The sequence below is a fragment of the Podarcis erhardii genome (genome assembly GCF_964252035.2).
Source record: "Podarcis erhardii genome assembly, chromosome: 6".
NCBI lineage: Eukaryota > Metazoa > Chordata > Lepidosauria > Squamata > Lacertidae > Podarcis > Podarcis erhardii.
The window spans coordinates 31,806,024-31,831,247 of NC_138510.1; the positions used below are offsets into that span (position 1 = coordinate 31,806,024).

The window sequence follows — 25,224 nt, forward strand, 5'->3', positions numbered from 1 at the left end:
GCGGGGCACCACTGTATATGCATTTTGATCTGCAAGTTAGTCATAATACAAACACAAAGTAGCATCCTACCATTTTTGTGGTTTTTGAATTAGCATGTAGTCACTGCTATAAAATAATTTAAAAGTTTTATTTTATTTACCAGCCAAAAATGTGCTGCTAAACATTTGTTTTGGCATGAAACCACCTGTCCATTTAAAATTCTGCATAGGGTACAGTTGCCGGTTTCTTCCCAATTATCTTCCATACTGGCATTTTAAGTGATTGCATAACAATATGACCATCTTTTAGTTTTTAGGGTAGGGAGAGTATTTACTTTGCCACTGTGCCTTGGAAAAAAACATACAAATGCCTATGTGCTCAGCAGATGTGATCCCAAGGCTGAAAAAACGGTTTTAAAGGTGTCAATTTCTTTCCGAAAACAGTGTTTTCAGGTGAGTGTGGTTTGAAAAAGCCCAGTTCCCACTGAGCTCCCCATAGGTGTGGATGGGATCAACTTTTTTTTTAGCACAATCTACACTTCATTATGCACAGTTCCATGTTCCAGGAGCAGGCAGGGCTGGGCTAATAAGGCTATTAGGCTAATAAGGCTATTAGGCTAATAAGGCCATTATATTTTGTAATTCCTCAATTTTCCATTTGAGACCTTGGGCCTGTCACTCTTAGGGAAATCCAGGTATGCCATCTTGGACCCAGGGAAGAATAAATAAGGCATTAAAAAAAAAACCCCGAAGACTGTCTCTGTAAACATTTTAAAGTGTTATGTGTGGAAATGGGCTATAGTAGTCTAATCTTCAAAGTCTAATACACATAGCAGAAGTATCATGTGTTGTGGATTGATATCCTGAAGCAGTTTCATTTGGGAGATTTGCCTCTCCCACCCCCCCACCCCCAATATACCAAACACATGCATAATGCTCAAATCCTTTTTTTGGGACATGTTGGTTTGCTGAAGTGCCAGCAGTGAAGAAAGTCTACTTGGCTGGACCATGTTATTATAGAATCCAATGTGAGAGAATGGTATAATCCTTTCAGCAAAACATTCACAAAGGTGAGTGGGGTTGAAGGTGTGGTGCAGTCCAAACAAACCAGGGTTAAGCCAGGAAAACTCACTTTAGGTTCAAAACATGATCTAAAAGCAAGGTTAGGCAATAGTCCAAGGTCATTGCCACAGGGATCCCAGGCAAGGTGCAGCTCGGCAAGGAGGGGAGAATTGGTTTGGGACCAAGGAGCCAGAAATCTCCATTGTTTCCAGCAACTGAAAGGCAACTCAAGAGGATTCTCGGCACTGGTTCCAGGGGACCTTGTCTGATCCTCTAAGTCCTTGACCTGCAAGGTGGCTAGTTTGTCCTCTGACGATTCTGTTTGACGCCATGTCAGAGCTAAGCATGACAGAACGTTTCCCAAATGTCACAACTGCTTTTGGGTACTAATGGTAAAATGTTCCTTCTCTTTTATAAAATGGGTAAAGAATGTCTTCTGATCCGTCATGAAAGATCCTTTCACAGCTTTGTCCCTCTTGGTCACCAGCAGTGAATTTATCAGATTTCTGAACTATTATTACATCACTCGTGATTTTGTCATAGCCAAGGCCAGGAGAAACACCTGGCAATTGGTATTCAGTTGCATATTGTCTCTGAACATGGAGGTTCTGGTTAGCTAGCAGGGCTAACAGTCCTTGATAGAACTATATAACTTTGATTAAAATCACTGGGTGGCATTCAAATAATAGTCACATCAGCACAATTAGTGCTAATGCAATGGGATTCCCCTGCTTTCCTTTCCCCCATGTGAGCTCTGTGCTGTCCCAGATCTGCTCCCATGCATTGGGTGAAGTCCCAGAACATATTTTAGGGAGCACATGGGGGCAGTACATTCCATTGCACAAGGAGAAATCCTTGCACTGACAGAACATTTTGCTCAGTGCTATGCTGAACAGAACCTATTGTCCCCTTGTGTTGGTCTGTACTTGGGATAAATTCCTTCATTGTTGCCTTACGTGATCCCCTCTCTTGCCTGCATAAAACAACAAATTTCATTTCGGGTGGCACAAAGAAAGGAATAAATCCTGATTGCCCTTCAGCAAGCCCTCTAGATTAAGGATGCAAGATCTGTAGGTTTCTTTACATATAAAACTTCAGAACAAATAGGATCCACGTATTATCTTACTGGTAACAGAAAAACTAATCATCAATAAAATACTCTTTATATATAATTAAACTGAGCTCTACATTATATACATTAAAATGCATGCCAGTTGTGTAATGATACTTGTAATAAAGATTTTTTTGTGTCTATATGCCCTATAGTAGAGTTGTTAAAACTTGTGACAACGGGGGAAGGTTTTAATATTGCTTAAAACTGGAGTAGATAGTGTTAGGGAAACATCCTTGGCTAGAAGCAACGAACTTGTTTTCTTACAATGCAGTGTTACTTGCTACCAAAACGCACACAGGCAGCTGGCCAAGTCTGCGCAAGAAATAAATTCCATGATTTTTGGGCTGACTTATTGGGGGACAGAAAACTGTGAGCTACCTAAACAAATGAAATGCCACTTTGAGTTTCTTCAGCAAGTTGTTGACAAGTTTAAGCACTACAACTTCAAGCACGGCTCTCAGTGCCTCCAGCACAACACTCCAGCAAGGCTTAGCCAGCAAAAGAAAGAATGGGCTGACAGCTGCAGCCTGAAGAAAGGATTTTGCCATTCCAAGTCCTGGCCAAAATCTGGAAACTCTGCTTACAGAATGTGATCTCACTTTTCAGAGAGTTATAGCTTTGTCAATCCACCAGAATGGAGGACAGAATAGGTTCAGACTAGAAACCATATACTTAGGGTGCGGGGACGAGACAACAGGGATGTCTGCTGCCTTCATGCCCTGCTTATGAATCATTGAGCTGGATTCTCCTGGAAACAGAATACTGGACTCTACATTTTTGGGGGGCTTTCCATAGGGGCAGTACTTAGCTAAAAAATTACTTGCTGAGTCCATTCTAAACACCTTACAAGGGCTTCAGGTACCAGTGTTCACAGGAAGAATAAAGGGAAGTTAATTACTTTATTCAATTTTTAGGCCTCATAATTAGCACTCAGGAAATCTGCCTGGGTAAAACCTGGACAGGGGCGTCTTATCCATAGAGGCTAGTGGCGCAGGGCATCAGGTTCTGGAGGGTGCCAGGGAAGAGAAGGAGGCTGGATGTGGCGCCTCCCAGCATCAGTTCTCCGCCCTTGCCTGCCTTCGCCATGCCACGCCGAAACAGCGCCGCGCCGCGCCCGGAGCCTCCGCCTGCCGTGGCCACCACAGCACAAAGCAGCCAGCTGAGCTGGGAGCCGCCTCCTCCAGCCTCCGCCTCTTCCCCGCTGGAGGAGCTGCCCTCCAGCTGCTGCCCGCCTCCTCCAGTACAACAAAGCTGGGAGTGTTGCTGGCGGCACCGTCCACCCTAAAAAAGGTTAGCAACTCTGGGAAACGGGGAGGGGGGGCAGAGGGATCTTTGCACCACGGCTCCGGATATGCTTAAGATGGCCTTGTTTGTGGAAAACATCACATGACATATTTCCACATTTGTGGCCATTCTGCAGTGCTCTGCTCTCCATCAAATGATTTAGTGGATTCTGAAGGCAATGAACGCAATTGTCATAGGCAGTTGGAAAGAGGCTTGGATTGCATTCCAGGATATGATAGTACCAAAATATTAGTGACAGTTTATTATGTCTGAACTGACTGTAAGTCAAATGAGTTGGAGTTCATGTAATCCTTATCCACAAAGTAAGATGACAAAGACTAAAAAGCTTTCAATATCAGCAAAATCAAGAATAACTTCCAAGTTGCTTTTGTGTTCACAGAAATCTTACAAAATAGAGGACAATGAAACACAAACAACAATCAATAACAACACACAACAGACTAGAAATGTTTTGAAAACATTTCATGACGATTTCTGCAACTGCCCCAAGTTTTTCTAGACATAATTATTTTTACAAAATGATATTGTTATTAAGTTTATTCTCTGCTCTGAATCACAATCCTTCACGGATATATTAACTTGTAAAGGCATAGATCACCCACTCTCAGGGGGACACTTTAAAGCTGCAATCCTACACACATGTAACTGTAACCAAGCCTGTCAAACACAATGGGGTTTACTTCTGAGTAAACATGCAAAGGAATGTGTTACACATCTCATGCCAACCTACAGCCTTTACCCGTTCTTCACACAACCATGCTAATCTCATGAAGAACAGAACGGGGGGGGGGGGAGATGCTCATTCATATTGATGCATAAGAGATTATTTCAAGTCCTTTCTCTCAAATTCAAAAACAAAAGCCTAGTTAAGCAAATGAACTTCAACCTCTGCAGTTGCTCTCCAACTCTGTCTTTCCCATGCAAGCTATGTTCAGCAAAATTTCCTTCAAGTGTTGGTTTACTGACTATTGCTTATTACATTCATATTTTACCACTTCCCCAAGGAGACCAGTTCATGTCCCAATATCACCCTGACTGGGTGATTTTTTTTAATAATAATAATAATAATAATAATAATAATAATAATAATTATTTATACCCCACCCATCTGGCTGGGTTTCCCCAGCCACTCTGGGTGGCTTCCAACACAATACTAAAATACAGTAATGCCTCAAACATTAAAAACTTCCCTAAACAGGGCTGCCTTCAGAAAGTCTGGTAGTTGTTGTTTTCTTTGACCTCTGGTGGGAGGGCGTTCCACAGGGCAGGTGCCACTACCAAGAAGGCCCTCTGCCTGGTTCCCTGTAACTTGGCTTCTCGCAGTGAGGAAACTGCCAGAAGGCCCTTGGCACTGGACCTCAGTGTAGAACGAAGGGGGTGGAGACGCTCCTTCAGATATACTGGGCTGAGGTCTCCTTAATCCAGCTCAAACACCCTGATTCACACAGCATTCAAAAGTTCTTACAATGAGATTTGCTGAGATTGTTTTATAGACCCTTGATTCCAGTTACTTTTTCTCAAAAATCTTTCTCAAGGGGCACTTCCTGAGTAGGACAGACAACTTCAACTTGCCTTCTTTTCCATAGTCAGCAACCAGATCACCTTGGGACTATCTCTGTCCTATGACTTTTTCTAGAAGCTGGAATGTGGATGGGCCCCTTTAATTAGTCATATAAAAGAGAATACTGTTACCTTCCAGTCTCTGGTCTCTTCTCCAGGCTGTTGTCCTCTTTACCCTTCTCCATCTCCTGCAAGAGAGCCATCTGGACGGGAGTGTTTCGCCCATCACTACTTGTGCTGCCCCTGTGCTGGGATGTCCTGAAGTCAGACTTGGAATTGCGTTTCATGGCTTGGAGCTGAGCCAGTGGCACAATGTCACAACCTTGTGGCCTATGCCACACTGTCTGCTGTGTGATGGCATTGTAGTAGTAGAAACGGTTGTTGTTTTGGTCAAAGAGCTCCCACCACTGGTTCTCATCTGACTGCCGAACTCTGAGGTTGGACGGTGGCTCCCAGCCACACTCGCCGGTTGTCAAGTTGACATACATTCTCTCTCGAGAACGGGGCTCGATGATCTCCACCCAATCTGAGCTGAAATAGCAAAAGAAAAAGGCAATGTTGGTTGGAGCCAACACACAATATAATCTTGTCCAGCAAGGCAAATGGCTGCTTAGGCGGTCTTACGGGCTCATGGCCACAGCGTAAGAACCAACTGATTGTAGAGCCCAAGTCAAACCTACATCTAACAATGATTACGCAGACAACCTACCATGTTTAAAACATGGATTTGCCAGCCTTGTGCAAAACAAAGTTTAGCCACATCAGATTCCTGGTAAAATATTTGTTAATATGTCCAATCCCAACCTGCAAATTGCATATTTGTAGCCACATGAAGTACAACAGACAGAATTTCACACGATAAGCAATTTGTATGAAGTGGTTTCCCATGTGGTTTAGAAAATTATCACGATGGCAAGTTACATACAAAGTAATTTAAACAAAGTGCTTGCCACATAGGGAGTTTCTACCGCATGGCTATATTTTAGACACCCCCCCCCGCTACAATCTGCATGCAGGACAGAAAAAGCACATTTTTCTACCTTATAGGGGTTTTTCTTTTGTAAGAAGAAATAAAGGACAGCAAAGTATTAATAACGTGCAATCTCAACTATTAAATCTAATTCAAAAAAGCAATGCAAACTTATTATTCTCCACTATGGACTCCTTTAAGCTCAACATTTAGACAGAATAAACTGTATTTGTTGAGATGATCTGGGCTTAGGCAGAGTTAGCAGTAAATTGTACCAGTCCCTCACCCTAGGGAAGGGGGCAATGCTATGGGAATTAATGCCTGGGAGCCTTTAAATACCAAAGCATTGTTCTCACAAGTGTAAACAACAGTGGCTCCAACTTTGTCTGACCTGAATGCTACTGCTTTGTCAGGGAAATTCTTAGTACGCTCAGATTCCACTTTGTAATATTCAGCATGCCACAGAAAAATGTCCCCATTGAAAATCTGTATGCAGGGCCTCTGTAATGAAAGCAACTTTACAACAGACCAAGAAATCGCTACAAAAATGTGCTGCATAATTACGCACACAGCTGTGGAAGTCATTAACAAACGTTCTGTCTGCATTAAGGCATTTGCAGCTTCTCACATTTCCTTAATCTTTTCATTTATGTAAATGGGGAACCTCTGGCCCACCGGTTCCCTCAATCTAGCAAGCCAGGCCCATGTCAGTGGCCCTTACCCACCTGTCAGTCATCCCACATCATCTCTTAAACAGGCATAGGGATCTCAGTGCTGTGAATTCAGCACTCCCTCTGAGAGTGAATGTATGAGTGTGTGTGCCTGCATGGCTTGGTCTGTGAGAGGATATGTAAGAATGTGTCTACCGCATGTGTGCTTATGACAAGGGAAGGGGCAGAGGTATATGATACGATATATTTATTTATGCATGCTTTGCTTCATTCAGAAGATCAGTCAAATCAAATTTCATTTTTCTTTACGTTTTGTCTATCTTCCTCTGACCGACTCTCCATTCTAAGACAATATACTAACCCTTGGATCTTAACATCAGACTTCAAAATACATAATAAGACCTGAATGCACATTGTTGGATTTTCTGAAATGTCAGCAGGAACTTCAAGACTCGTGTTTTGAGAACCTATATGGTGTCCCATTTGACTTCTAGGCTTAATTCCTCACATCCTTCAAATGTGCCCCTTTCACTATGTCTACCAGTAACTTGTATGCAATTCTAATCTTTGAGCAGGATCCCTATGCCAGGATCTCAGTGTGGATTAGGGGGCCTGCACCTGCAATTTACTTTGGAGAGCAGCGAGTGGCATTTCCACCTTCAACACAAATTGCAGGCTTACGCGTATGTGAATGGGTGGTGTGCAAGTGAGTAAGAAAGAAATGGAGTGGGGTTGCCCCATTCACTTTTGGCTGCAGCCCTCCCCACCACTGGCATGGGGGGGGGCAGAAACGTTTCTCACCCCAGCTCTAGGGCTGCTAAAGCTATGTATGTTTTAAAAGGTGTCCTCAACTGCAGATGCGTAAACTACTCTACACAAAAAGAACTTAAATAAACGTAGTTCAGGAGTTTATGCCAATTGTTTTCAAATCTCAATGTTCAAACAAAATCAAAATGTTTAGGCTGAACGCACAAACCATGATTGTTCATGATTTCTAAACCCAGTCTTTTAGCCTGAAGTTTTGCTTTTAAGCATGTATGGAATACTGTTGTCCTTCACAACCATGAAGGATGTAAAACTTCTTCAAAAAGGTTTGTAAGGGTTGAGAGCTACTAAAATTACAAGAACTGGCAATCATGGTTGAGTTTGCCTGTGGAATGTGTTTAACAATATGCCTGCAATAATAAAATCCACACACTAGGTGTCCTTGGAATAAAAGGGAGTTGTTTTTGGTCAAGAGTTTCCCTTTCATTGGTGGAATCCTTTGTTTTTCAGTAAGTTCCTGATATTATACAGACAACAAATGCCCTACAAATCAACAAGAGAAGTCGGATACAGCCTAGAAAGAAAATATCCTATACAAAATTAGGAATTCCTATAGCATAGATCACCCAAAGATTTAGAGTCAGGCAAACAAGGAACTGGTAGCTGGAGACATAGCTCAGGCTCACTCTTAGATGATATTTTATTTCCTATACAGTAATCGACAGTGCCATGCATCCTTCTACCATTTTTGTGAATAGAAACTTAACAACTATTTCTGACAACCAGAGCTAACCACAAGCTATTCTGTTGCAAGTGCAACTCAGCAGATGTTCCACCTCAAATAAGCAGTGATGGTCTCTCTGCCCAAGTCCCCTAGTGATTTGCTACCATGTGAAAGCGCTAGCGCTAGCAGCACTATTGCTGAATGCCCATGAACTGAAACAACACTGAAGTAAACAGAACACCAGTGGCTCTGTGGAGTACTGCCTCCTTTATAATGTCAGAGAGAAAGCAGCAGATCAATGCCGGCATCATTCAAATACTATTGAGAGTTAAATTCAGGATTAAGCACCGTTTGCGTATACTACATCTTGAGGAGGCCAGCTGAATCCAGTGGGCAACTGAAGTTCCAGGGACAATCATGCACACTTCCTTTCTATTTGCTGAGGCTGGAACCAGACGTCATTTGGGCAAATGCATGGTTTCAACCACCTCCCAAATTGGATGAGACCATTTAAAATGTAGAGATGATTGGCAGGTGGGAGGAGCAAATGCTTTATGCCTCCTATGCCAATGCTTGCAAACCCCACCCACCCCACCTCAGCTGCCATTTTGCTAGCTGAATTAACTTACAATTTTGGAGCTTGGCTGGGGGGGCGCGACCAAACTTTTAAGTATTGTGAGTGGGGGAAGAGTTAAATACTCCCTTCCATTCACCAATTTTCTGTTCTGCAAATGCCATATCCAACTCTCACATTAACTACAGGGGCAAATCCAGGGTTGGGAACCAGTGATTTCCTCTGTAACGTCTAATTACTGTAGTTCCAACTCGAGCATGATTCTTTACCATCCTTTCCCTTGTCTCAACTACTCTCTCCCCTCACTGCTATGCTACCTTTCTTATTTCTTTCCATAGGAGTCCATTTTTTATTCAACAAAGTAGATCAGGTAAGTGACTAACTACAAAAGCCTGAACTAGACTGTGATTTAGTAAAGGTGCTCAAGTTACATGGGTAAAGAGCAACATGAAGAAGAAGAAGAAGAAGAAGAAGAAGAAGAAGAAGAGGAGGAGGAGTTTGGATTTGATATCCCGCCTTTCACTCCCTTTAAGGAGTCTCAAAGCGGCTAACATTCTCCTTTCCCTTCCTCCCCCACAACAAACACTCTGTGAGGTGAGTGGGGCTGAGAGATTTCAAAGAAGTGTGACTGGCCCAAGGTCACCCAGCAGCTGCATGTGGAGGAGCAGAGACGCGAACCCGGTTCCCCAGATTACGAGACTACCACTCCTAACCACTACACCACACATGCATGCATCACTCCAAAAACCCAAGGCAGGTATGATAATGTTGGATATTAGGACAAAGCAAGTTATATCAAGAACCATTCAAAGCTGCCTCTTTTATTGAAAATATCTGCTAGCTTCGCAGAAGGATGGAAATGCAACATGCTGGCTAATAAAAGGTAAAGGTACCCTGCCCGTACGGGCCAGTCGTGTCCGACTCTAGGGTTGTGCACCCATCTCACTTAAGAGGCCGGGGGCCAGCGCTGTCCGGAGACACTTCCGGGTCACGTGGCCAGCGTGACAAAGCTGCTCTGGCGAGCCAGCACCAGCGCAGCACACGGAAACGCCATTTACCTTCCCACTATAAAGCGGTACCTATTTATCTACTTGCACTTAGGGGTGCTTTCGAACTGCTAGGTGGGCAGGAGCTGGGACCGAAAGACGGGAGCTCACCCCGCCGCGGGGATTCGAACCGCCGACCATACGATCGGCAAGTCCTAGGCACTGAGGTTAGTAAATATATAATCAGTATGATGTCATTCAAAATGTACGAATAAGCCACTTCAAAACAATATATATATATCATACAACACATCTCACAAAATATACAAGTAACTGCAAGTTATTATATGTATCAGAGTCAAACAAAGATTCAACCAACCAATGAATAGCAAGGAACGCCAAACTGTCTCTCAGAGAAAGACGTCTCACAAAATTCTCAAAGGAAGACGTCTCTCCAAAGTCTCAAAAGGACAGTGCATCCAGAATAGTTCAACAGTTTCAGAATAAAGTCTTCATCAGCGAATAATTATCAATGAAATATACATAATTATTCAGTGAGCACTGATCCACCAGTATGATCTTCACTAGTATGTATATATTCGTATATTTTGAATGACATCATACCGATTATATATTTACCAAAAGTTATTAGCCAGTGTGTTGCGTTTCCATTTTTGTAGATTGTCACATTTTGCAACACAGGGGTTTGGGTTTGTTCAGCTTTGCAGGAGGAGGCAGAAAAGGAACCAAATTCAATTTCAGTAAACAGAAAGTCACAAATCTGAGGTACAGACATTGGGAGCAAACAGTTAACATTATAGTCCACCAGTTGCTTGAAGCACCCTTACTGCCAGGAAAAGCTAGTAGCCTCAGTCTATGCAGCTGCCCCAAAAGGAGGTGAACCAGCCCCAGGGTCAAAAATATCTAGTGCTACCTGGCCTTGGTCGCTGGGTAGTTCACTTCCAATGGGGACAAACACTATTTCCCCATCTAGCTACTACAGAACTTTTAAAGAGCGGCAGATGGAGCACAGTCACTTCTGCCTTCTTATTTAAACAAAAATCTTATATTTATTTAATGTAAATTGCTCAGGAGACCAACGCTTGGGCAGAAAGGTGGGATAGAAATATTGTTAATAAATGCATACTATCATGTCAATAAAACTATTCCGAATAAAGGTTTGTTCTCCTGCTAGAAACAATATGCATATTATGTTCATGTACCCCCCCCCGCTTAATTTATAATCTTCTAAAACCTTATTTGGTGAAAACTATGGATACAGTCTGATTGATACAAGAAGCCTGGAGAATGAGTAACTTTGCAAAGAGAAAGTGCAATCGTTTGACTGAGTGTAGTGACTCAGAAAGGGGAAGCCTTAATGTATGGAATAACCCAGATGTGCTTAAAAGAAAACCAACTGATCTAAGGGCTATTAATATCCTTGCAATGAGCTCTCTTCTCTCCCCCTCCCCCACCTGGCTCCAGGACTAGAGCCTGTATGAACAAGAAATAAATCAGCCAAGTGCTCTGTGGGATAGATAATCACATCATGTAGCAATGACCAGGCACCAGGTCTAATGCTTTGCCTATAAAGTGGTTAGTGAGTCTGTGAGTGTTATTTCCTGCACTGTCATCTCCAGCTTTCTTTGTCACACTTTTGGCATTTAACATCATTCTGAAGATGCTAGAATGGTCCACAAAAAAGGAATGAGAGAACTGGAACAGACACTGCCCTACTTAAAAGATTCCTAGCAGATGCCTATCCAACCTTTTATTGCTGGCCTGTAGATTTTACAGTTTCCGCAACCCATTTATTTACAGGTCTCAAATTGCAATGCACAGCTGGATTAAGAATAAATATTGGGCAATTTGCTATTCTCCTGCATTGTTGTTGTTTATTTGTTGCCTGTCCTTCACCCTAAGGTCCCAGGATGGATGGGTTACAACGTTAAAACACAATTTTAGAAACGGTTTTAAACAACTTACAATCACAAAAATAAGGTGGGTCCTAAAAATAAGTGTCAAAAAGCCAGGGCAAAGAGGTGAATAACTATGGTGAGCCCTTGACTGGTAAACTCCACATATTTCTCTCCCACCAGCAAGACAGTATATGAATATCCTGCCACAGCAGCTGCAAACTCAACGCACACCCTCTTCTAGACTTTATACACTGCTGAGGTTGGGAGGAGCTACAGCCTCACCACCTCCACAGTAAAGCAAAGCAGGCAGTGAGCTGGTTCACACATAAGGCTGAACAATAGTTTGAAATAAATTATGGTTTAATAAGCATTTGCTCCATCCTTACTCCTGACTGTGCTGCATGGCAGAGGAAACACACTGGGAGCAAGTCAGAGTCTGTCTTGCCTGTTCTGTCTGAAACTGGACTCATGGTTTGTTTCTCTCCAAACAAACCACAAGAGGCCACAATTTCTCATTGGTTTATTTGGAGGAAACAAATCATGAACCTGCAAAGACCTGGGTTCACATCTAATGCAAATTGAATGCCAAGTCAGACTGTGCCTTGCTCCGGTCCAGCGGCTTGTGTGAACCAGGCGAGGGGCGCCTGCACCGGATGGGGGGACCTCTGCCCAGCCCTTGCCACTGATGCTGCCGGAACAACTCTACCCCAACCAGAGGAAAGCATGGCTGCGCTGATCTGCCTGCCCACCCATGCACTGGGGAACCTGACTGGCCGACGAGACCCTTGGTGGATGGAGGAGCACCCAGGTGAGGGCGCCTGGTTCATGCCCTCAGAAATTTGTGCACCCAGGGCCCTCTGGCACACACACCTCCACATGACACCCCTCCAGTCTTCTTCCCTCCCTGCACGGCACAGTCAAGAGCAAGGAAGGCACAAAGCACTTGTGTTCATTAAACCATACTGTATTTTAAAGTATAGTTTAATGCTGCCTGTGAGAGGCTGCCCCTTAAATAACTATGTGCAAGGCTGTTCTATCTACTATTAATCCTTCTCAGATGGTTCAGTGAATAATTGGTTCTCACTCCAGCCTGAGGATGTCACACTTTTCAATGAAGGTGGACTTTACAATTAGGACAGAGCCGCTGTTCCTTCACAGGGCTCAGTTTAAGTTTGACTGTTGCTGTATCCACATCAGAGCTCTGCTCTCCTTTAGCATTCAACCTGAGTCCAAGAAGCACAGGGGAAAGCAAAATCCTGCCTAATATAGGACTTGCTTTCTTCTGACAATTTTTGTGCTTCTGCTTCTGTACTAAAAATATCAAACCAGGAGCACAAAATGCTCCAGTGAATATATGCCCCTATAATTATGCTATAAACGCCATTTGTTCCAAGATCTATACGAAAAGACACTTTGTTCAGGAGTAGCTTTTTCAGCCATACCCCCAGTTTCAACTGAGCACTTTGACATGTTTTCCAGAAACCCCAAAGCCAACAAATGTCTGCTCAGCTAGTCAGACTACACACTCAAGTTATACCCACCAAACCAGAGAGAGAGTTGAAAAGAGAGCAGCCTGGGAGCCTAGAATACCGCTTAGGAAAACAAATTCCAGTCAGTGGTCCTCCAGAGAATGATCTGGTACCAGGTCCTGCTGCCAGAAAAATCGGTTTGCATGGCAGCAAATGGGATGGTGGACAAGAGGTCAGTACCTTGTACGGCTTTTAACTCCTTGACTTCGCTTAGTATGATTCATAATCCTTTGCATGTCATCACAAGGTATTTGCAGGAGCTTGCTGTGATGATATACCCCCTTTCAAATGAAGCCCAAGTACTTTTTCCACTCAGCAGACACAGCTGGCCTTAGAATGAAGAGGATTTTATGAATTCTCATAGTTTAAATATCAGACTGCAAAGCGCAGCAACATAATCTCCGCACTGGCATGAATGTGGACCATGAATCATGCCTAGCAGCGAACAGGAATCTACTATGTTTGTATAACGTGCTATTTAAGGTCCAATAAGCAGCTTTAGTTTTTGACTGGTTCTCTTGCATCATCCAGCGTTAAGCTTTCCAACATGCTAATTGCAAGGTGCTGTTATCTGTGGCAAGATAAAAGGAAGAACTGGTTGCAAGCATCACACTACATAAAATAAATTTGGGAAAAAATCTGTATTTAACAGTAGCCAGAATTATTATTTTTAAAATCTCATTAGGTACAAACAACATTGGTATCACTAATTTGTAGAGAATACTTTGTATAAAAACTTCCCCATATCTACCTGCACCACTTCCCCTTTAGACAGTCATAAGGCGCAGAGTGTTCATACACTTTTTTGACCCAGCAGATCATGAGGCCCAATCTTATGGCTGAGACACAGCACTGCATATGACTGCTTCTCAACCAATCTACCCAATCTTGTGACACATGGAGTACGGATGCAGGGATACCAGATGTCTGTGTGGGAGAGGAAACAGATCTGTATGGAAGCAGGCTGGCACACTAAACAGCACACAGTATATACATGGCACTGTGCCCATATGTTTCTTTCCTCACAGCTGTATAATATGGAGCAGGTGGCTAGCTGACCATTGGTGTTCATAATGGCTGTGGGAAGTTCCATCCAATGGCCACAGTCTGAAGTACTGTAAAACTAGTTCTGTGAACATGAAGTAAGGCAAGCAATTTTAGAATTGATATTTCTGAATAGGAGTGACCCCCCCCCCGACTAAAGACAATTTCAAAAAGCATATGTGGGACAAATCTTTAAAAGGGGGGGAAAGATTTTGCATAATCCTAAACAGATCTTAGCTACTGCAGCAGAAGATTTATAGCCTAGCGAAGGATTCCAGTCAAGTCAGTTGAGAAGAGGGTCTTAGTAAACCCCAGAATTGCTGGTGGTGAAAATAGTTTAATAAGACCATCCCTCTGCCCCAAACCAAGTTCTGAGGGCAATTTCATCTATATTAAAGAAAACATGGGGCAGCCAAAGGAGGAAATGTAATAATGGATGATTCCTTCTCACACTGACTAGGGGTTCTAGCTTAGCCTTCTGTCTCTTAGGTTAGCTTTCTATCTGCGGAGGATTTCCAGATAGATAGATAGATAGATAGATAGATAGATAGATAGATAGATAGTTTCTAATAAGAACATTACATGATACAGCAACATCACAATGTAGATACAAGTAGGTGTACATTTGTAAACTAAACAGTTAATTTTATTCAGTCTATCATGCAGGGAATTATTTTGTTTGAATAAACATTCAGTCCTGTTAGTCCTCAACTGGCGGCTAAAGCAGTACAGTCTAGGACACAGGTTTACCTCTTTATCGTTAGTTTGTGAGAACTAGGCCAAAGATTTTCCAAGTTACAAGTACAAACTCGCAGTGCTGGAAAGGAACAAAAGCACAATGAGAACTCACAGAGGATTCAGTAATATCTCAAAATGACCTCATCATTTCTCCCTTTTCTGACCTCCTTCAAGTCTTGCCAATTGGAAAAATGTGAAAAGACAAATGTCAGAAATCATGAGGACAAAAAGAAAACAAAATATAAGCACCTAATTTAGTTTTACTGTCCTTGCTCTTTGATTTTTTTTTTTTTAAAGAAAGCAGCACAGAGTCTGCTACTTATGCCTGTGGTGCTGGTTTTCCAACTCGGAAGAGTTACAAAGAATCAGACGATTATAAAAGAGCACAAGAACAATTTGTCTCACATTCTGTGAAGCCTTTTAAGAGTAAGCAAAGCAGGAGAGCCATTTCCATCTTTCCTCTGATTTTTAGAATATTTCTCATTTATTTTAGTTGCTCAACAATAACAAAGGATGCCTATATTCTAATCTACCAACAACAAAAGCAGTGAAAAGAAGGGGGATAAAAAACTTCGATGGGAGTACCGAGAGACACACCATTGACGAATTACTATCCATTACCACCTCGCCAAGTCAGTGCACTGCTGCACAGTACTGTCCTGTGACAGGTCAAACTATAGTTTGAATTACGCTTTTGCAAAATAATCATACAAAACACTAGTATTTTAAGGGGATGTTAACAACCTAGGATTCAAATTTATCATGTTTATGGTGTTTACAACCTATCAAGAAAGCCAAGCACACCAGGGCAGGAGAGGTAATCGATGCAAAACCGTCTTCACAGATGTAAAATTCCAACAATCACGCTCAGAACTGCGACATAAGTCCCCTACTAGACCATCTGCATAGGCCAAAAATGCATGGTCAATTCCCAGGTGAAATCTGGAGATGGTTGTGGGAAGGATAAAACTCTAACCCCATACAATTAACTGTATCTGCTATTTAATATATTGTCCAAACCAGTATTCTATTTGCTGCACTAATCTCTTGTTTTTCTAAGCCAAGCATTGAAAATCTCATACACTATATGAATAAAAAATGGTTAGAAGAAAAATGGTATCACATTTCGTTAGTTCATCTCAGAGAAGGGCTGTAATCAGCCTCTAACATCTTGGGGGAAATGGCCTGGTTTTTTCCTTGAGTCCATTTGTGAAGTATAACTGTAAAGACATTCATTTCAGTTGGTTATCATGTATTTCTACCTATTATTTAAAATAAATAAATAAAAGTGTAGCTTGGACAGATTTTGATGGGAAAGGAGAACTAGTCAGCGATGAGAAATAATCTGGTAATGCCAGTCCATCTAGATGCAGCAGAGAGAGGGAGGAAACAGGACAAAGACCAACTGCATTTTGTTTATTCTCTCTCTGGATTATTTGTGTTCAAACTGGCTCTTAGAATAATTTTGTAAATTTAATAACTGGTGGCTAAGTTTGCTTTTTTCCTCTTCCCTCCACGTGTCTTCCTTTTGCGTTGAGTCATTTTGACTGTAAGCCTAAACTGTCTTGTTTACTGAACTTATATATGTAAGCTGTTCTGAAGAGCAGAGTAAAAAAATCTTAAAACCAACAGCTTTGGAATATAAAACCCAGAGAATGCTTATATACACAAAAATGAAGAGATAAAAAAAACCCCCTGAGGTGTTGGGACCAAGGTCAAGCAGGGGAAGCAATGTAAATAGATTCCCAAACTTTGTCAGGAAACATATGTTTTGATTCTCCATACCTATAACTAAGATAGAACAAGGTGCGTGTCATGTCCTAAAATGAAAATAATTGTAGGGTGTAAGATCTGGAGCTATAAAATTTAACAGGATATTTTGGATTAAAATATATATTTCAAAAAAAAATAGTGGATTGCTCAATTCATCCCCATCACTATTCAACAGAAGTGTGGCAGCCCCACACCTGCCTGTGTTACTGCAATTAAGGCTGAGGAAAACAAAAGGTTAATGCTGTTCAAACTCTTGGTTGAGGACCTGACAAAAGCATGCACCTTGACTGAATAGCAAAAACTTGTGCTTTCAGAGGGAGATCTACTTCAAAGGTTTTAAACAAAATGTTCACAATTAAAGAGTAATGTGCGGAAAGGACAAAAAAAAAAATAAAATAAACTACCTCTACCTAAAAACGAAAAAATGGCAAGCATATAATGGTTATGTGATGAAACAATTTGAGACATGGCATTGTGCTCTAGCCAGGAGCAAAACTGGCAAGAATTTGGCTCTAAAAACAAAACCTGTCATTTGAAGCATTGTTATTTCCTGGGAAAGAGGGAGGATGGAATATTTGCAGCTAGGGGGTATGCTATAGAAAGCAACTTCAAAAACTATTCCAATGGCATTCATCCATAAGTTTGTTTGCATTGTTGCTAACTATAGCTTGTTTTCCTCTCCTGGCTACATTAACCTTTGACCGCAGAGGCAGTTCTAACACAAGGGTTTAGTTGGTGGCCAACATTCACTTCCGTGTCCACAGGTTAAAAACAATGAAACATTTAACAAGGGTCATGACAAACCATATTTTATTTGTGTGTGTGTGTGTGTGTGTGTGTGTGTGTGTGTGTGTGTGTGTGTATACATACACAAAACCTTACATATAATAAAAAGGTATGGCTGTCATCACACAGTTTGCTTGGCTACCAATAGGTGGCTCAGCAAACAACAGCGTTATAACAGCCTTCTGAGAGCTGCTGGGTCATCAAAGCAGCATCGGAGGGCAAGGAGAAGTTTAGTGGAGAAGGGAGACTGAGGCAGATAGGTGGCAAGCTCTATGGGTAGCTTATTTGGCGAGCTCCAAAGGGAGGGGGCTGCTGATTTTGTCAGCAGGGAAGGGGAAGGGGTGGGGGTAGGTATCGTGGGCGAGCATATATCTTATGTATTCTTTCTTTTCCCCCTCCAGGTGTATGTACAGTCATACCTCGAGTTGAATGTGCTTCGGGTTGAGAGCGTTCGAGTTGCGCTCCTCGGCAACCCGGAAGTAATGGAGCGGGTTACTTCCAGGTTTTGCCGCTCACGCATGTGCAGACACGCAAAATGACATCACGCGCATGCGTGGAAGCGCCAAAACGCGACCCACACACGCGCAGACGCGTCTTGCGTTTCGTTTGGGATGCAAACGGGGCTCCGGAACAGATCCCGTTCACATCCTGAGGTACCACTTTATGTGTAAAGAAGAACATAAGGAATAGGAAATCTGCACTGGAATATAACAATCTAAGGTAACAATCCTACTTCCCTGTGAGTTAGCCCTATTGAATTCAATATGACTTCCTTCTGAAAAGACATGGTTAGGTTTGTGCTCTAAGTTTGAAAAGATGAGAAACTGAAAAGCTATGAACTCCAATCCTATACATGTTTCCTTGCCAGTAATTCCACTGTACTTAGTGAAGCTTACTCCCAAGTGTGCACACTGGATTATAGCCTTAGACAATGTACTGCAATTGCTCACAAAAACACACAATTCCACTACCATTAAAGACAAAACAAAGAAAATTGCTGGCAGGAGTCTGAGAGAATGAGAAATAAGCACCTAAACCGTAAAGAAATCTACAGGCTTTCAGATAACGTGCCCGAGCGATGAAGTTGCAATCTAAATCCCAACCCTGTCAAAAGATAGTACAGTATGATGTAATATAAAGAAATCTATGGATTTATCAGAACTGTTTCAAGAACGTTCATTGGAAAGAAATTTGTGTGTTCCTCATTCTAACTCATGCAGCTTAACACAGAAGAGAGAGGAAACAAAAGAGGAGCTTTCAATTTAAGTAATAGTATTCAGAAATAGTACTGCACCAGGTCACTCCCATGGTTAAAATGTATTGCAGGGAAGTCTTCTACAAGTCTTCTTGCTAGTTTTGTTCAAAATAGTACTCATATGTTAATAACCTTGACTGAACATATACAAAGATGACTCATATGGCTGGAACTGATCTTCTGGGCTGGTACAGACAATCACATAAACCATGGTTTATATGATTTGGGAGCAAGTTGCAATGAGCCTCAGTATCACTCAGCTTTCTTCCACTCTCCCCCTTTCATGCTTTCACTTTAAAAACAAATCACAGTTCCATCTTACAGCTGAACGTAGGAGAGTTGTGATTTGTTCTTAAGAGAAGATAGTTTCAGAATCTGAAACCAGTTTGATCCTAGCTTATTAAAGCAAACTTTGAAGACATATTCAGGGCAAGGAACCACATCTGGAAACTAAGGACTCAAGTTACACAGCTGCAAATAAAACGTTTTAAATGGGTTGTAAAGTGCAATATACAAATGCGACACTAGATGGCGAAAGTGAGCTATGCAAAATTCAATATATTTTTCAAAATGTTTTTTTAAAAAGCATTTTCACAGCATTTTTTATGCATGTGTAGATTCCACCCAAGTAATAAAAATGTGAATATTTATAGAAGACAGCCACTACTTTATAAAATGGACATGGTCATGGGCCACAAGTTAGAAAGTCGTAAAGCAACTTCTGCCAAACATCTGGGTGGAAGAAAAGTGTTTTAGGCCACATAAATTTTATTTAATGATCTAAACTGTGCTTAACTTACCTTCAGGATTTAGGTTTTCCTTCCCATCATTAAAAAAGCAAGAGAACAATAAAATATTATTGTGACTCTGTACTTCCCTAAATTTCCCTAAAGTGCCACTGCTCCTTACTCTTTCAAAGCCCTGACTTTGCTGTGTGAGGAAGGGGAAGGGGAATTTGTAGGATGAGCATGAATGGCGGCAACTCTTCTTCCTCATCCCAGCTATTTCTGATAAAGCTAGAAATGGCTAAAAGACCTTCAAAAACAAGGTCATGTATGAGGAAAGAAAGGAAAGGAAATCACAGAAGGCATTTCATACATTCTAAAGATTAAACATGTTTACATCAGAAAATAAGTTCAGGGAAAATGCTTAATACAACATAATTCAGGGCCAGCTGTTCTCTGCAGTTTCCGCCTAAGCATTCTTTGCACACCAATATATAATTACTCTAGCTCAGAAACAAACATTTATCTTGGTACACCCAAAGGCAGTTACCATTGCATTAGTAACAACAGAAATTGAAACGAAGGCAAAATCATGACAAAATATGTAACCTGTCCCTAAATGCATAAGGCACTATGAACGTTAGTGCATTAAGACTTCCTTTTAAAATAAAATATAGGAATACTAAATAAATTAGGATAAAATCTTTCTTTATCCAGTGCTCAGTATTTTATGGGGCAAACTGTCAAATTCCCCTCTCATTCAGTAACTTAGTAACAAGCTTGTCTATTAATTGAAGGAGTTGGGTTATTGATTAATTTGGTTCCTGAATCAAACTTCTGTTACATCACAAGCCAAATAGCCATTTGTACTGTCTCTTTTCTCTGTGTTGTTTTATAGATCTCAGGCATTTCCTCTGCATTCATAAATATAAAAATTCTTTCCACTAAGCTACAGCCTGTCAAAATAAACCACAGCTCTGGACAGTTTGCTACTGGGGAACTTCCTGAGCAAGACAAAAACAAAATATAACACCCAATGGCACTCAGGCATTTGATCAAAGCATGCCAACATTGTATGATCCAGGTTTGATGAGAGCCGAAGGATATTTGAAGAGTGAGACCCAATTCAGATTGGGGCCACCTTCTTCTGCACTTGTGAATGTCCACCTGGCATTTTAATTTGCACAAGTTGCGTAATGTGAGCAAGACGTCTCAGTAAGTATTCTCAGAGCCTCAGAGAACAGTAATGTTGTGGGCCAAGATCCACAAGCTCCTGGATTGCAAAACATATTGTTCAAGCATGTAGAACTGCCAAATGAACTGCAAAGAGGGAGTGCAAAAGAACTTCTCAACCAGCTTTGAATATTTCTCCACTTTACAACTAGGATTTAGGTAGCTCTATAAGCAGAACAAAAGAGTGATGTGGTTACTCAAAGGCAGGCCTCTTTAACTCATTTTAGTTGAGAATGTGCTCCACACTTTTAATAGATCCAGAAAGCAATGTGCTCGCCACCCACCCAACACTTTCTAGACAATTCACACATTCATGTTAATAATTCTTAAAATCAAAAATATTAACATCTGGATATGCCCCCTACACACCACACCAAACCAAGTGCTTCCAATTTAGTAATTATTCTTGTTCTTCTTCCAACTATGTCCTCCTTTAGTAAATGAAAAAGCTTTTCCTTGACTTAAATATACTCTTGATTGAGAGCTTCCAGATGGTATATGAAAAAGCTAGATACAACACGATACGTCACCCAGCAAACATAAGCATTCCTTGTTAATGACTTACCACACCAGTGGGGCAATATGTTTGCTAAATGCAAAAGTTTGGAAAATAAAGAGCAGTTCAAACAAAGCCTGGCTTAGAAGGATAAAAATGAAGGCTATGTCACTTAAGTTTTGCAGATGAGACAGTGACTTAATTAAGATTCACATTTACTTATTTGTGTCTTAACAGAGATTGGTAGAGTGGGAATACTCATTAAAGTACCTTGAAGTGGCCTCTCATGGATGAAGCTGTCTCCCACCTTAAGAGATCCTTTAAGGTGAATATATTGCTTTAGAAGTTCTTTTGCAGAAGGGAAATAAAAAGGTGAGCCTATTGTTTTCAATCCTCCAGCTAATCTAAATACCGGATTTAGCTTACAGCTGCAAGCTTCTCCTTGCTCATGAGAAAAAACAGGACAATTTGAAAACAAAGCCTGCTAAGCCATGCGTTGCAAACTTATCAGCTTCTCCCTTCATCACTGTACATCATTCCTGTGGGATAACCAGCCTCATATAACCAACATGCTTAAGTCTAATTAATGCATGAACAGGTTAAAGCCATACAGGAGTAAGCTGTCCTGTGAGGCTGAGCTCACCCTGGGAGGTACTATAATCAAGCCTTTGTTCCCTTTTAGTCTACCTGAGAAGCTCAACATGCGAGGAGGTCTGAGCTGGTTGCTCCAAGCTCAGACTGTATGGCTCTCTCACCACTGAAACCAAGTCAAGTCTCCCTGCCTGTGCAACTTTTTCTGAATGCTGTATAGAAAAGCACACAAAGCTGACCTTTGGGGAGTTTGTGAGTTTATCATTTTTAGCTTACCAAACATATGGTCTTTTGCTAGGGGAAGAGCAAAACTTTGGAAGGATATTGGAAGGGCACATTTTAAAGGTCTAACAACCTATGCTTCATGCTTTACTTTGCTGCATATTTTGTGATTTTTAATCTCTGTTGGAGTTCTCTCACCAAAGAGTACTTGCCCCAAACTTTGCTCTTGGCATCCAGGAATTTTCCTTTTATACCTATTTTTTACTTGCAACCAAGAATTCCAAGGTTTCAGCAGCTGTGTTTGTAACCCTTCAGAATGCTTATGGATTTGCTTTTGTAGGTGAACTTTGTACAGACAATTAATTATAAGAAGGAAACACTCTGCTTTGTCCCTTGCAAATAAGGTGAAATTACATGGGCAATACACCAGTAATTCTTAAACAGTAATCCAAGGACCATGAATGGTGTGCTCAAGATGGACTGCTCTCTGAAATCACAAGGGAAATTAAATAAAAATGCTGATATGCCAGAGGTTTCTTTGCTGTTTCTACAATAGCTGCTTGTATTTATGAAATGGAATGTTTCAGAAATGCATACCCAGTAGGTTAGTTCTGACACACTTTTGCTACAAATTAAAAAATTGTCCTTTGCACTGCCATGCCAACAGCAAGCTGCAATCTATGGATTAACAAAGGGTAACCAGTGACTTGAAGCCTTGCTTGCAAGGTTCAAGAAGCATTTGTTTTTTTTTTTTTTTTATAAATATTTATTAAGGTTTTTTTTAAAATATAAATGCACACATAAAACAATCTTACTTTTATAACAACAAATTCTTCACTTCTTTGGACTCCCTCACGTCCCCCTCTCCCATTTACATCATTAAAAAAAAATTTTCCAAACAAATTATCAACTTGTTTACAATCTCATGTCCACACATTCCAATATGATTTAACACTTTTTCCAATAAAATTTTTATATTTTCTTTAGTCTCACTTATCATCAAATTTAAATCTAGTTTAGTGGTGGCCAGTTTTTTATAATCTAGCATCCTTCTTAACATTCAAACAAATTACAATGTTTTTGTAGATACATCTTGAATTTCTCCCAGTCTTCCTCCATCTTTTCTTCTCCCAGATCTCGGATTCTGCCAGTCATCTCGGCCAGTTGCATATAGTCCATCAGCTGCATCTGCCACTCTTCCAGTGTGGGTAAATCTTGAGTTTTCCAATTTTTTGCGATGAGAATCCTTGCTGCCGTTGTTGCATACATGAAAAATGTTCGATCCTTCTTTAACACCTTCTGGCCGACAATACCCAGAAGGAAGGCCTCTGGTTTCTTAGTAAAGGTATACTTAAATACCTTTTTCAGCTCATTGTATATCATTTCCCAGAAGGCCTTCACCTTAGGGCATGTCCACCAGAGGTGGAAGAATGTTCCTTCATTTTCTTTACATTTCCAACATTTATTGTCAGACGAATGGTATATTTTGGCAAGTTTAACTGGGGTCATGTACCATCTATATATCATTTTCATAACATTTTCCTTCAGAGCATTACATGCAGTGAAGTTCAACCCAGTGGTCCACAACCTTTCCCAGTCCTCAAACATAATGTTATGCCCAATATCCTGTGCCCATTTTATCATAGCCGATTTAACCATTTCGTCTTGTGTGTTCCATTTTAGCAGCAAGTTATACATTCTAGATAGTACCTTGGTTTTGGGTTCTAACAATTCTGTTTCTAACTTCGATTTCTCCACCTGGAACCCTAACTTTTTGTCATTTTTAAAAACTTCTTTAATCTGAGCATAATGTAACCAGTCTCGCACCTTATCCTTCATTTTCTCCAAACTCTGCAATTTCCAATTGTCTCCATCTTTTTCTAATAATTCCCAATATTTTGGCCATTTGGCCTCCATATTGGGTCTTTTTCGGGCCTTAGCCTCCAGAGGTGAGAGCCACCTTGGAGTTTTGTTTTCCAATAAGTCTTTATATTTCGTCCAGACATTGAACAGTGCTTTCCTGACAATATGGTTCTTAAAGGCCTTATTGATCTTAACTTTGTCATACCATAAGTATGCATGCCAACCAAAAGCATTGTTAAAACCTTCCAAATCCAGCACGTCAGTGTCTTCGAGAAGTAGCCAATCTTTTAGCCAGCAGAAAGCTGCGGCTTCATAGTACAACTTTAAGTCCGGCAGGGCAAAGCCACCTCTTTCTTTCGCATCTGTTAATATCTTAAACTTAATTCTGGGCTTTTTGCCCTGCCAGACAAATTTAGATATATCTTTCTGCCACTTCCGGAAGCACTCCGTTTTGTCCACAATCTGTAATGTTTGAAACAAAAACAACATTTTTGGCAATACATTCATCTTAATAGCAGCAATTCGGCCTAACAAAGAAAGCTTCAATTTTGTCCAACTATCCAAGTCTCTCTTAATTTCAGACCAACATTTTTCATAATTATCCTTAAATAGGCTCAGGTTTTTTACTGTTATGTTTACCCCTAGGTATTTTACTTTTTTAACCATAGTTAGTTCTGTTTCTCTCTGAAACCGTTCCGACTCTATATCTGTCAAATTTTTCCCCAACACTTTAGTTTTCTGTTTGTTTAATTTAAATCCCGCCACCCGACCAAAATCCTGTATCAATTGTAATACTCTTTTCGTACTAGACTCTGGCTCCTGCAGGGTCAAAACTAGGTCATCTGCAAAAGCTTTCAATTTATATTGTTTCGCTCCGACCTGAATCCCTTCCACCAACCGGTCCCCTCTGATCAAGTTCAAGAGCACCTCCAGAACCGAAATAAATAACAAAGGGGAAATCGGGCAGCCTTGTCGTGTTCCTTTTTCAATTTTGAACTCTTCTGTAACCACATTGTTAACTATCAGTTTGGCCTTTTGTTCTGAATATATTGCGTCAATCCCATTCTCAAACCCCCGTCCCACTCCCATTTCATTCAAATTTCCCTTCATAAATTTCCAAGAAATATTGTCAAAGGCCTTCTCCGCATCTATGAAAATTAACACTGCTTTTGTATTTATGTCTGTTTGCAAAAGTTCCAAAACGTCAATAATGTTCCTAGTATTTGCAAACATATGTCTACCTGGGAGAAAGCCTGCCTGGTCTTTATGAATTACTTCATTAAGCACTCTTTTGAATCTACTTGCCAAAATGTCTGCAAATATTTTGTAATCCACATTCA

General features: G+C 41.0%; 1 protein-coding gene across 6 annotated transcripts in view; it reads right to left on the reverse strand.

The window, feature by feature from the left end:
* Nucleotides 1–25,224, reverse strand: part of LOC309343366 (rho GTPase-activating protein 39-like) — a 94,316-nt gene that overhangs the window by 25,714 nt on the left and 43,378 nt on the right. For all 6 annotated transcript variants that reach the window (XM_081864730.1, XM_081864728.1, XM_081864727.1 and 3 more), the window contains one exon: nucleotides 5,153–5,551. In XM_081864730.1, coding sequence (XP_081720856.1) covers nucleotides 5,153–5,551 — 399 coding nt within the window. The remainder of the gene's footprint in view (nucleotides 1–5,152; nucleotides 5,552–25,224) is intronic.